This window comes from Suillus paluster (genome assembly GCF_016628075.1).
Source record: "Suillus paluster strain FC165 chromosome Unknown EDB91scaffold_12, whole genome shotgun sequence".
Lineage (NCBI taxonomy): Eukaryota > Fungi > Basidiomycota > Agaricomycetes > Boletales > Suillaceae > Suillus > Suillus paluster.
Window position 1 is genome coordinate 218530 of NW_024537572.1, and position 13664 is coordinate 232193.

Sequence of the window (13664 nt, forward strand, 5' to 3'; positions counted from 1 at the left end):
GAATCATGAAGAAGAAAAAGGAAAATTTGCCTTTTAATATTCGAGATTTGTACCAAATATTGCCAAATACTTAACACTGCCACCATGGTCAGTATTACGCCACTTGCAAATCCTTATGATCGACACCGCTCCTGCTGGAACCTCCACCAGCCCGTAATGACCAACTTGAAGACGGTTCTTGACCATCTTAAAAGTTCCAAAGTAAAGGAACGACAAGAAGGAATTATTTCTCTCAAAGAAGCGTTCTCGCGCGATGATGCTGTCCATGGTGTCGCGGACGGACGCGCCTGGCTGGTCGTGTTCCAGGCCCTCTTTACAACAGTTACCAGTGAAAAGGCAGAATGCGACAAGAAAGCTGCCTCAGGAAAGAGCGCATCAACGGGTGCCGCTGCCTTGCGCAGACTAGGGGATGCCACCGCCACCGTTCGTTGGCTGGTGGAGAGAAGCTTATGCAGCCTCACTATGAAAATCCTGACACCCCTCCTGGCTCATCTCTTACAGATGATGGTTTATCGTGGTCAACTATATGCTCCACTCGCTCTTGACTATCTCAAGACCATCAAGATACTTCTCAGCTGGACGCCACACATCGAACACCTCGACGCGACTACTTGGATCAGCATAGCTGAATTGGCCTTTAACATCATCTTTGATGATTTGATCAAGACAAAGTTTGAGGATGATACTGGAGAGAGCAATGATGAGAGCATGCAGGTTGACATTTCCGGCATGTATCAAGATGACTCTGACGAGAAGGAGGACCATGAGCCCACTACGGCAACGCAAAAGCGTAAACGAAAGGGCAGAGAACACAGTGCCACGCCCGCTCCCGGTGGTGTGCATTCCACCAAGTCGCGCAAGGCGTCTGTACAACATTCGGTTTCCTTGGAGCAAATCGAGTGTGCTTCCTTACTTGCCATTCTGTTCCGCTCTCCTTCAGCTCCGTTCCTCTCAGAGGATGTGCCAAACCTGTCGTCTGCTATCCTGAACCGCATGCGACGATTCTTGGAACGCTACCCCGGTGATGCATCCCTTCACCATGACTACCTTCTGGCCCTGCAGCCAGTTTTGTCTCATCTCTGCCTCAATCGGACAAAGGACGTTGAAACTTTTGCTCGGTCAACGTGGAACCAGCTTGTTGGACTATGGGGTACCAAGAACAAGCGCATGAAGGAAAGTCTTGTTGGCATTTTGAGAACGCTATTCCCGTTCTTGACAGCTGCACATGACGGGCCATCTTTCGCTTGGGTGGACGGAGTGTACAAACTTTGGACCCTCCTGAGCGGCGAAGCCGACAGTCGCCGGGGTCTTGATAGTCTGTCTCTCGACTCCTTGAGGCTCGAGGTCCTTCCTTCTGACGCCGAACACTGCGAAAGTGGGGTGTTTGTTGCGCATACATTCAGGGCCGGATGGCATTTTGATTCTTCTCAAGCCCTTGCGTGGGCTTTGATGGAGCTACAAGCTGACTGTGCAGAGAAGGCGAGCTCTCATTCATCATTTGAATTTCTGCAAGCTGACCGCTATATTACAGCTCTTCGATCATTCCGAGTCGACGCATATTGGTACACCGGACGGTGAAGGAAGCCTAGGGAAGCGTGTCAAGCGTGAAGACCCTATAGTATCACTTCTTCATTTCATACAGTCGACAACCACTTCCAGCGTTAGGACGTATCATCTCCAAGTTCTCCTATTTTTCATTGATCGGCATTGGTCGTGCCTGCATATTGCACTCCAACAGGATGTGATGAACACCCTGCTTCAATTTGTCTCCGTAGATGATCCCATCATTCAATCCTGGACATTCCTATGCTTCGCCGCAATTGCACAGTCTGATGGCATTCAGGGTTCACGTGCAACCCAATCACCATCAGGCACCGTACAGAACGCAGTTGTCCGTGATTCCACTGTCTGGGATCCTGTGTGGACTCATGCCATGCGCAGAGCTAATGTCCCTGTGGTTTGCCGGGCGGCATGTCACGCCGCTCACACACTTATCCTTCACTCCAAGCTCCTGTTAACGTCTCAACGAGTTCTTATCGAAATCGAGACCTTGGCGAAGGATCTGGATCTACAGGGCCCTGCATTTCCGTACGATTCTGTGTGTATGTTCCTTGCGCAATGTTTGCGTGTTGCAAGCCAAGACGTGAGACTATACCGAATGCAGTTGGAGGAGAAGGTTCTTAGCTGGCTTCTTGATAATTGGAGAATTGGTGCAGGGCAGGCGGCGAAGGATACCAGTGGGAAATCGCGGATGCCACTTCACACTATTGGCGACATTCTTGGCTTGCTAGAGAGCATATGTGGAACTTCGAAGCGAAGCGGTCTTCTTTGTCGCATGTTACTTCCCGATTGTGCCATTGTCGAGCTCATGGAGGAAGAGCGGAAAACCAAGGTCATCCGTGATTTCCTGCTTGATGCTCGACTTCCTTCCTTCCGCAAGGGCGCTGTATCTGCAGGCGGCGAGACAATTACCCACAGCACCGTCAATGATGAGTCGGTTATCGACTCCGAGCTTGTTCAGCCTCGGGGACGCGAGCGTCGAGTGTCCTTGTCTCTGCTCAAAGCAATGGAATCCCTGACTGCCGAATGGGACATATTCAAGGACACCAACGCCCATCCGACCGCCGAAAAGCTCAGGCAATCACTCGATGCCGTTGTCACCGCCTTTGCATTCGAAACCCTACTCGTATGGAACGGAATGCGATGTAATCGGCGCGTTCTGCAATCCGCGGGGCGAGTAATGTCACTTCTTGCACCACTCCTCACAGATGCACGCTGGACAGAAGATGAACGCGTGCTAATTTTACACTCCCTGGAACCTCTAGTGATGAACGGAGAGGAGCGTAGCACGAACGAGGAGTGGGAAGCTATGCTTGGCCCAGATTTCGGCTCTGGTATTAGATCGCACACTCTCAAGGGCCTGAAACGGAATCTCTCCGAGATGCATCACTCTTATACAGTCCGACGGCTGTTTCAGCGGGTCTTTTGGGCAAATGCAGACGTGGGTCTTCGTTGCGCCGCATACCAGTGTCCAGTATATTGACAAATCTTCAGATCCAGGATGCTTTCTCCGCGGTTTCTGATGCCCTTCGGCAATCTCTTCGCACTATGACAGGCCAAATTCGTAAAGGGGCACAGGATGTTCATGCTCCGGATGCAGACGGATTTGGCGCTATCAGGACAACTCGCGCTGGACCGCCGACAGAAGATGATGCAGCACGTGATGACATTACTGCTGCGAACCAGTATCTCGCTGACCTATGTGTCATATTCCTCGCAACGACTCCTGTTCTTCGATCATCACCCACGGAAGCCATGCGCGATAAAGAGCTGACAAAACTCATAGTCGATTGTCCCGCGGAAAAGCTTCTTTTGATAGGCGGCGCCGTCTTAGGATCAGTTCGACGGCGGGTTTTGAGTCTTAGCGTGGATGTCCTCAACGAAATTCTTCAGAAAGTTGGAGAGCTTCTTGGCGAGCATTCTCATGGTCACAATGCTTATCTGCATGTTATTGTTGTTGATTTACTGGACTCCACTTCCCATCTTTGGCTCCAGAAGTCAATCGCAGACACTGACGTCGGAGATCATATCAGCGAGTTATGCGGCTGGCTCAGTCATAATATGTGGAAGAGGACATTTGCTTCCTGGAAAATGCGCGACTTCGCTTCCCAATTTTTTGCTAGGTACATTGCCCAAGATCCTTCCGAGTCCTTTTGGCCAACACTATACGGCAAGAAACCCATACAACGACCCTCTACCATTATTCCTATGCTGAACATGGATGAGGATATCCGTGTACGCTTCCGGGCCGCAGTTGTCAATGCTCGTCTCTTCACCCTGCCTCGTTTTGCCGGTCAGAACTCCCTTGATATGTACAATGCAATCAAAGAGGGGTTGACCAAGGATCTCTCGAAGTGAGTCTCGATACGTATCCTTTTTTTTGACCCACTAACATTCGGGACACAGTTACGAGCAAATGCTCACTCGTACCTTGTGCCTCGGTAATATCATGGTCGTGAGTTCCGCTGTGAGGCGTGGACCTTACTGGCACTTGATAGAAGCGGCGTTTCATAGCCCACTTTACACGCGCCACATCCAAGCGACTCTGACTGGTGTTTCTGAGAGACTTGGACTTCCTAAATTGTCGGACCTCTTTGAAGCCTACGCTTCACAGATCGCGTACTCCATTCGGCAGGCTTTCCAGGATGTACTTCGTCTATCTCCTCAGCTCCTTGGCTACCAGAATCGAAGGGAATGCGCAGAAGCAACCTTCCGTCTTTTCACACCGACGAATGTCATGGCAGGCGGTGGAAGTTCAGAGGCGGTAGACCATGGCCGTCGATTATTCCTGAGCCACTGCGCCGCCAATCAGAAGACGGCTGCCGACGGCTTGCAGGAATGCTTGGGTGATCTCATCGGATTCCAACTTGTATTTTGGTTGGATGATGGACGAGTCGATTGTAATACGCCACCGGAGCAATTGAAGAAGATGTTGAAGGACAAGGGCGTCGACCTCAGCCAAGAACAGGGTTTCAACAGTTGTGTGGAGCAGAATGCAGCGAGCATTGCGGCGGCAGTGGTTCGGTCCTTAGGGGACCAGAACTTCTCTGCCGAAGGTGCGATCATGCAAGCAATCAAGGCGCATGATTCGAACCACTCCGCTCAGGTTTTCAAGGCTCTGTCAAAGTACCGAACCTTGGATGACTTCAACCTTCACAGCCCAAATCTTCCTGCGTTTGGCTCATCCACTGTCTTACAAGCCCTCAACTGGTGCATTTCACTTGCCGCCCGCGATCACGTGAAAGCCATATCCTATCATGTCCTCCACCAGCTTTTCTCCGAAGTCCAGAGATCACCCTTGGTCAATGAACAGATCCGCCTGCTTAATGGCATTTCTCTTCTGGTAGCGGTCCGTCATGAGGACTTCCAAGACCCCACACTACTCCACACCCTGATCCACGAGGCAACGTCTCTTCTCGCTCAAGCGGACCTCGTACAGACAGCTCGCTCTTTGCTCGAATGGGGCTTTACCATGTATCGTTTGACGTCTCAAGTGGATCAAAGGTTTCCTGATGTGCTCATCCGAGTGTGCGCTCAGGCTCATGATTATTCACTGGCCACCGATGACGTTCAAATCGCGGACATGGGCAAGGGCCTGTTGCATTGGATCGACAGGCAAGCTCTTGAACTTTGCCGAAGTAGCAAAATCCGGCCGCAGGTCATGAACGCCTTGTCAGCTTGGCCACATCAGCCTTCATCTGAGTTGTTGTCGGTTTATGATGATATTACTGCGGATGGTCTTTCCATGATATTGAGCGACTACCGCATTGCATCCAACAAGTTCCGCCTTGTGAGACGGCTCCGAGACCTCGCAGAGCAGGGCGTCTATGATCGAGCGCAGTTCGCCAAGACAGATTTCTGGCGCCTCAAAGATTTCATTCCTACCAGGGATCAGCTCCAACCAGACGACGTCGATGCATTTGCTTCTCTATTGATTGCGAATAATGGGGACATCTACAGCTTCGGAAGTGAACAGCCCTTTCTGCAGACATTGCGGGGACGACATCGGCGCAGTGCAAAAAAGCGGGAGGCATCGCAGATGGAATTTTCACCTCAGCGGGCGATCATTCAAACGCTGCTCGCTATGGTTGACGGAAACTCACCACAAGAAGTCACTCTCGCTTACTGCACCCTTCGCTCCGTTGTGTCAGCTTCTTCATCGGACGCCCTCCTCCTGCAATCTTGGCCCGTCGAGTCGAGAGCTGCTTTGGAATATCTCCAACAATATCCTGTCAAAGCAAGGACTCGGTGTGTTCGCAGCGTTGACGAGCTGCAGGAGACTGTCGAGTGTCACCTGGAGTCCGAATATCGGAAATGGATCAGCGAGCTGACCATCTTACTCAGTGATGTGCTTAGCGCTGTGGACCCATTTTACGCACAATTCTCGACGTTCTTGGAGCGCGATGTTTCTTTTGCAGATGAAATGCTTCCGGTATTGGTTCACACTTTGCTGCAGAACGAACTTGATCGGCCAGAACCAACGGGCATGTCCCCGAAATTGCGTCTATCGGAATATTTCAGCGCCATACTTGCCATGGATAATGTCCATTTGTCCTGCTTAAGGTCTGTTGTCGACGTCGTGCTTCATCTTCGCAACTTTCGCCCAAAAGATTCCACTGATTCCCTGGCTCACGACAAATGGCTTGACATCGATTACCTGCTCCTTGCAAGAAGTGCAGTAACATGTGGCGCGTATACGACTGCCCTTCTTTTTCTCGAGCTCGCGGCCGAGTACCAGTCCTTAGACATGGACAATACGACAGACACAGAGCATATCCTTTTCGAAATTTACAGCCACATCGACGAGCCCGATGGATTCTATGGGATCAGGACCGCTGATCTACGGCATTTCCTCATCAAACGGTTTCACCATGAGAAGCAGTGGGAGAAAGCCTTTCGTTTCCACGGTGCTGCCCTTGAGGCTGGAAGCCCTGAGGCAGTTGACACGGACGGCCTGCTCAGTTCTTTCCACGCCTTCGGCTTCGACCGTCTTGCTATTGGCACTCTCCAGACGTCCCAGATTGGTGACTCGAGGAATTCATCGTCTGCCATGTGCTATCAGCTGGGTTGGCGTACTGAAACCTGGGACTTGCCTGACTATGCAGGAGATAGTTCTGGAGCTACACTTTATCAGGCACTACGAGCAGTGTACAGGGAACGGAACCCGCGGGCAGTCGACGCCATTGTTCGCAGCTCGCTTGATGACGAAATGACCCGTCTGCGGCAGCTTGGCACTGAGAACATCTCTGGTATCCGCGAGGTCGCTCGTAACATCATGTGCCTCGGTCAGATCACACAGTGGAGGAGTCATTCTATGCAGCAGCAGCTTTCACGCAAGTCGGAAGATATCAGTAGTCTGCCCAAGCTCGAGGAAATCAATCCTGACTTCCAGTGAGTTCTGAGAATGAATTTGATCTAGCTTTCGTTGATGTTTCTGTGCGACAGATTTACCGATTTGGAACAGATCCTTGCAACGAGGATCTCATTGGTTCGGTCGGTCAGGCAGAAAGAGGAACGAAAGCAAATCGGCAGTTTTGCTACGCCATTCATCCGTGGTATTCTAGACCTCGAGAAGCGATGCCTCGTCCGCTTATCCATCGCCGCTCGGAAATCCAATCAACTGCAAGTGGCACTGAACTCCATCGTGAAAGCCCAGCGTCTCGAGAACAATGCCAGCTTTGAGGTTGCTCGTGAATTCGCCAATGTTCTGTGGCTCCAGAAGGAGCAAAAGTTGGCAGTGCAGTACCTCAAGGACCTGGTAAATGGTCAGGAGTTAGGTCCTGATGGTGCAGTGGAAAAGGCCTTGTCGTTGGCTCGACTGGTATGCCTCTTTTTTCCCCATGATAGTGCAAGTTATTCATGTCTGTGACAGGGAGACTGGATTGCCGAGGCGTGTCTAGAAAAACCAACCGACATCAAGAGAAAATTCTTCGATCCTGCCGTCGAGCTAGCCATCGCGGCCGAGAAACGGACGAACGTTCGCGATCACGCATGTGCCACTGTTTTCCACAAGTGCGCACTTTTTGCCGACCAACAGTATCATTCCATCCTGAAGTCGTCAGACGCCGTGCGCTGGAAGATTTATAAAGAGCGCAAGAAACAGGAGGTCAGGCAGAGAGACAGCCAGCTGCAGAGAACTCAACAAGGGACAACCGAGTTCCACGCATTGACAGAAGAACAAAACAAGGCAAGAATCATTCTAGCCTGAAGATGTGAAAGCTTATGAACTCCATACGGGAGCGCGAGATGCGTTCCTTGAGCTGGCTCTTGACATGTACTCTCGCTGTCTGGCTTCCTCTGACCGTTTTGATGACGATGGTCCAATTCGCTTTTCATCCCTTTGGTTCGCAAATTTCGACGATCATAGCATTCAGGACAAGCTTCAAGCGGCTCTCGACCGCGTACCCTCCCGCAAATTTGTCTTCCTCTCCCATCAGCTATCTGCTCGTATGTCAAGATCCTCAGCAGAGATCCCGAAGAACCAGCAGAACCTCCAAGCACTCGTCTTGCGCATGTGCCAAGAGCATCCTTTCCACAGCCTGTACCAAGTATTCTGCTTACGTCCAGAACAATCCTCGGGTGCGCGAAGAACTTCCTCACGATTTGAACCTACATCATCGCAGACGGACCGCGGAGGAGCTGCGAGCGCCATCTTCGATAGGCTCTTCAGTGATCCCATTCACACATCAAGGATCAAATCGATCGAGCAAGTCTGTAACGCCTCGCTGCAATGGGCGAAGTACCCCGTGAAAGATCGTGCCTCAAAGAAAACCGATACTGCCCTACGCATTCCTGACGCCTTGCTCATTCGGAAGTTGCGTGACGTCCAGGTTCCTGTCATCACCTGCAATACACCCATTGATTCAACCCTCAAGTACAATGATTGTGTCTGGATCAGTCACTATGACCCAGCATTCAGTACAGCCGGGGGCGTCAACGTCCCGAAGATTAGTGTCTGCTACGGCAGCAATGGGGAGAAGTACAGGCAGCTCGTACGTGATCCTCGTGAATTCCATTTGTGTTCTGACATGAGAGGTCTCTGCAGTTCAAAGGCGAAGGCAACGACGATCTACGGCAGGATGCTGTCATGGAGCAAGTTTTCCACCTGTGCAACATGGTGCTACGCTACGACAAAGAGACTCGGAGACGAAATCTCAATGTCCGGGGTTACAAAGTCCTACCTCTCGCTACCCAGGCCGGAGTCCTCGAATTCGTAGGCAACACCGTCACCCTCCAAACCTGGCTCCAAGACGCGCACCACAGGTAACTCCTACCTCCCCACCTTTGTCCAATCTCACTCACATACTTGTAGGTACCGCCCCACCGACCTAGACCACCGACAGATAGCAGCCCAACTTAAACATACCCGAGACAAAAACGGCGGTAAAACCGAAGCGATGGTAGCAATCTTCCACCACATATGCCTACGAAGCCAACCCGTGATGAGGCACTACTTCACCGAAAAACATAAAACCCCCATCACCTGGTTCGCCATGCGTCTTAACTACACCCGCAGCGTCGCTACCACTTCTATCGTGGGACATATCCTCGGCCTTGGGGATCGTCATGTATCGAATATTTTGATTGATAATGGGTCGGGAGAGGTTGTGCATATTGATTTGGGGATCGCTTTTGATCAGGTGCGTGTGTATGGTGTTGAGAGGAGGTTGTTTGTGTTTAATATTGGTATTAACAACGCAGGGTAAATTGTTACGTATCCCTGAAAGAGTGCCGTTCCGAATGACTCGGGATATGGTCGATGGGATGGGGAGGTGTGGGACGCAAGGTGTTTTCCAGCGCTGCGCGGAAGAAACCCTCCGTGTGTTGCGTGATAGGTCAGATGTTATACTTACCGTGCTTGAGGTGTTCAAGCATGATCCGTTGCATTCATGGTACGTTACTCCTCCCTTCCCTTCCCCTCCAATGTTGAGTGACTGACTCCACTATAGGACAGCAAGCGAGCTCAAGATCAAAAAAGTCCAAGACAGCACAGCTGAGGCTACCCGAGTCCCCCGGGATGTGTCCCGCTTCGGTGCCATCGCATTAGACCTAGAAAGCGGGTCTGCAGATGAAGCCGCAGATCGTGCGCTGGCAGGCGTGGCGCGCAAACTCGACAAGGCGTTGAGCGTGGAGTATACGGTTAACGAACTCATCGCGGAGGCTACGGATATAGTCAACTTAGCGACGATTTATCAGGGTGAGTGGATTGGTTGGTTTCTTTTTGGATCGCGGCCTGACTGTATTGATAGGATGGAGTCCCGACTTTTAGACGCGTTTTGGGATATTAATGGTTCTCTTCAGTTATGCTTATATTACCCTTTCTCGGACTACACATAAAAGTTATCTCTGCATCGTTCATCCTGTATCCCTAGTCATTCTCAACCAATCAATCATGCACCTCCAAACGGAAAAACGACATGAGATTACATCAATCAAAACAACAACAATCAAATCAAGTCAAGTAACACAAACAAGCAAACAAATAAAATTCTCGCACAAACGCGCACTTTTCGTCTACAATGGGATGATATGGCTGTTGGATACGACATGATGGTTGTACGATTCGGGGATGCATGTATTACAAAACTCGGTATACGGGGTTGGTATTCAGCGACCGCGTGACGGGTAGATGCAAGAGGTAGATGTTTCGGCATGAGCGAGAATAGAGTGTTCAGGTGTGTCTCGCTTTATGGGTAGACAGACATGAAATGAAACGGAATAAAAGGAAAGAAGGGGGGGATCACTTGTTTTTAGCGATCTCCCGTGCAGCTTTGATAAGCGGCGCGAGCGTGCGCAGCGGTTCGCAGAGTTTGAAAAACGGATGCTTTAAACACACGGGCACGAATGAGTTCAGACGAAGAAACGTGGGAGACAAGACAAGACACGCACCTGCAACAACTCGCTCGCCGTAGGCCGTTTCTCAGCATCCACTTCTAGCGTCTTTGCGAGATAATCGCTAAACACCGACGAGAGCGCTTCGGGGTTCGCGATGGTAGGCGTTCCGTTTGTAGCGATGAGGTAGAGCGCCTTCAGTGGGTTTTGGTTGAGATATGGGGGTTCGCCTTCGATCATTTCTGTGCGTCGTTCAGTAAATCAAACGATTCGAATGATAGAACGAATGAGACGGGGAACGCACCGATGGCCATGATTCCCAAACTCCAGATATCAACCTTTGGCCCGTACTCTTTCCTCGTCACCACCTCCGGAGCCATCCAATAAGGTGTGCCTACCATCGTCGTGCGCTTCGAGTTTGCAGGATCTGAGATCTGCGCGCAGAACCCAAAGTCCGCTGGGGGCGCATGAGTACCACTCAACACAACAAGGGGAGGACGGCACTCACTGAGCTTGATATCTCCCCCAAGACTCAACAACACGTTATCGCTCTTGATATCCCTATGGATAACGCCATGGCGGTGGAGATGTTCCAATCCCTGGCACGTCTCCCTGCTCACCGCTGCAATCTGACCTTCTGTCATGAGATTGGCAGTAACGACATCCGTCAAGCTTCCTCCTTCCATGTACTCCATCACGACCCAAAGATCGTTCTTGTGCAGAAAGGAGTCGATGTAGTTTACGATGTTTGGGTGTCTAGAAGCGCGCATGACGAGGATCTCATTAATGATGAGGTCTTTCTTGGGTTGTTTGTCGAGGTCCATTTGCTTGATCGCCACCGATAGATTGGTGCCTACTTGGTATGCTGTGTACACGCCACCAGAAGCACTAAAAGCGGCTCAGCACTCGAACAAAGAATAAAAACGGGCGCCACTCACCCCTGCCCGATCTTGATGAGGTTCCGGTATAGCTTGGTCGGATCTGCATCCGTGCATATCTGCTGCAAGCGCTTGATGATATCATCCTCCTTGTCACCGCCACCTTTCTTCTCCCTGCGACGCGGGGTGGCGATGCCGGTTTGCTTTGCGAGGGTTGGGGGTTGGGGAGGGGGTGGTGCGGGCTTGGGTTGGTCGCGATCTCTTTCACGTTCTCGCTCGCGGTCGCGATCCCGTTCACGTTCGCGGTCTCTTTGACCTTTGGTGCTGAGATCGGTTTGGCTGGCGCCGATGCTGGGGGATCGGACCCGGGCTGCAGCGGTTGTATTTGATCGTCCCAGGTCTTGGGATTTGGATGCTTTGGGGGGTGCGCGTTGGGATGTGCTGCGGTCTAATGCGGCGGCGGGGAGGGGAGGGGCTGCGCGGACTGGGGTTGTGGCGGGTGATGGGGCGTAAGGGGTGGATGGGGAAGGAGTAGGTTTTTTGGGTGGTGGAGGGGCTGTGCGCTAAGAAGAGGTTAGATGAGCGGAGATAAAGGGAGTAGTGGCTTACCGGATTGACGAAGCCGTCATTAACGGCGGTGGATTGTTCGACACCCACAGCACCCATCTTGTCCCACACATCGCCTCTTCCTTCTTGATAAAACTTTACGATCTCCATGACAGCCTGGGGATTCTTTTCCTGCTCGCTCCTACTGATACCGGATTCTTGGAGTAGCTGCTGCCATTCCTTTGGGAGACCTGTGAACTCGCCGGTGGAAGAGTTGAAACCGACGTGGGTGAGGTGAACGGGATCGTAGGGAGTGCTGATCTCTGGACGCTTTGAAGGAGCAAGGAAGTCGAACATGCCGCCTAGCATGCCACCCTTTTTGAGTTTTACAGTAGTGCCACTGCGACTGCGAGAACTTGTACTGGAGATTGAGGGTAGATCGGGTAGGATATCTACTGGCTCTGAAGTGTAAGGAGTATCTGTGATCGGTACTGATAGACGGCGAGTTGCGATTGGACTGTTGTTTGTAAAGATGTCGTTTAGAGTTGCAGTATTTGCCCTACTTGGGCGAGGAGGTGGATTTGGACTCATGTTTGATTGTTTGATCGGTGCTGCTGCGAAAGGATCTGGTGGTGGTGTAGATGAAAGGCTATGTTTCCTAGTCCTCTTTTGAAGACTATTGCGAACTCGAGGAGAAGAAGGGTCTACTGGGGTTTTGGTACGAGTCGGTGGTGGTGGTGGTGGTGGTGGTGGTGCAGAACGAGAAGGAGTCAAAGAATAAGGATCTTTGTAAGTTGATTCGTGTATTAGATCTGTATATTCTTGAATTGATTCTCTTGAAGGTCGATGATATTCAATAGTGATTTTACTTTGCCGCCGTGAATTATGCTGCGGAGTAGTACTCGAAGGTGTGTGTCGATGGCTCATCGCAGCTGGTAACCGTTGCTGCTTTGATGGTTACCAATTGATATTGTTTCAATTTCGTCGTCGTCGTCGTCGAACGACAACAAAATTTGAAAGGCCAAGTCGATATCGTCGATGATCTCGAGATTGTCTTGTCGATGTCCTCGTCGATGCCCTCAACAAGCACCTTACCTTCCCTTTAATGACTCAGCATTCATATTCCCACGCTCCTAACATCACGTGATGTCTACTCGCGGAGTGGCTTACCCTCGCGTACCTCGTCATTTACTATCGGTAAGTACAATAACTTCTAATGACTTTCAATAGTCTTTCATCAACCAAGCATGCTTCTAAACAACGTCATCCCAAGATGAACTCGATCATCCAAGTAGTATTAGTACTGCCTCCGACTAACACGGGCGCTTACGGAGCCTTGATTTGAATCCGCGCCCGCCGGTATTGCCTATACTGGATAAAATGACGTCTCTCATTTCCCCTCAACAGACTCAACACTTGTGAGTCAGCCCAACCCCAAGACCTGCAAAGACCATCATCCGTCCATTTATTCAAACTTTTTTTCGGAATGACTTTCAGCTTGACAGGGGTCAAGTCACACTCCTTTCTGCTTGTTTCACCCACTCATGACCCGCTATGACCTGTCGTTCCACCAGTGGAGATCTCGCCGTACAAATTAATCGTGAGAAAGACGTGCACTCACCGTGCCAGATCTACGGTACAATAAAACTGGACGAAGCGGCGCAAGAGGAACAGACAGACCAAGGAAAAGACCTCACGGAGCTGCGCGGGCGCGATAGGGGTCGCCCCCCAATACTGCACAGAAAAAAGAGCTCGTTCAGCTTGCGCGATATCTTTCAAAAACAAGAGATGACGCCGCCTTCGAGCAAAACTACCTCGCCGGTTGTGTCCTCACCAGATAAAGTCTTG

General features: G+C 51.0%; 2 protein-coding genes across 2 annotated transcripts; one reads left to right on the forward strand and one right to left on the reverse strand.

Moving 5' to 3' along the window:
- The first annotated feature begins 78 nt into the window (after positions 1–78).
- EDB91DRAFT_1345361 (uncharacterized protein) lies at positions 79–9963 on the forward strand. Its single transcript, XM_041325844.1, has 12 exons — positions 79–1479; positions 1532–3001; positions 3055–3914; positions 3967–6951; positions 7006–7381; positions 7433–7666; positions 7764–8552; positions 8606–8823; positions 8873–9200; positions 9262–9452; positions 9510–9757; positions 9810–9963. The coding sequence occupies exons 1-12, from the start codon at positions 85–87 to the stop codon at positions 9827–9829; spliced, it is 9114 nt and encodes a 3037-aa protein (XP_041179831.1). The 5' UTR covers positions 79–84; the 3' UTR covers positions 9830–9963.
- On the reverse strand, positions 9964–12889 carry EDB91DRAFT_1117766 (STE/STE20/PAKA protein kinase). Its single transcript, XM_041318043.1, has 6 exons — positions 11880–12889; positions 11331–11833; positions 10901–11280; positions 10697–10849; positions 10450–10634; positions 9964–10384 (listed from the first exon to the last, which is right to left on the reverse strand). The coding sequence occupies exons 1-6, from the start codon at positions 12741–12743 to the stop codon at positions 10301–10303; spliced, it is 2169 nt and encodes a 722-aa protein (XP_041179832.1). The 5' UTR covers positions 12744–12889; the 3' UTR covers positions 9964–10300.
- Positions 12890–13664: the final 775 nt, after the last annotated feature.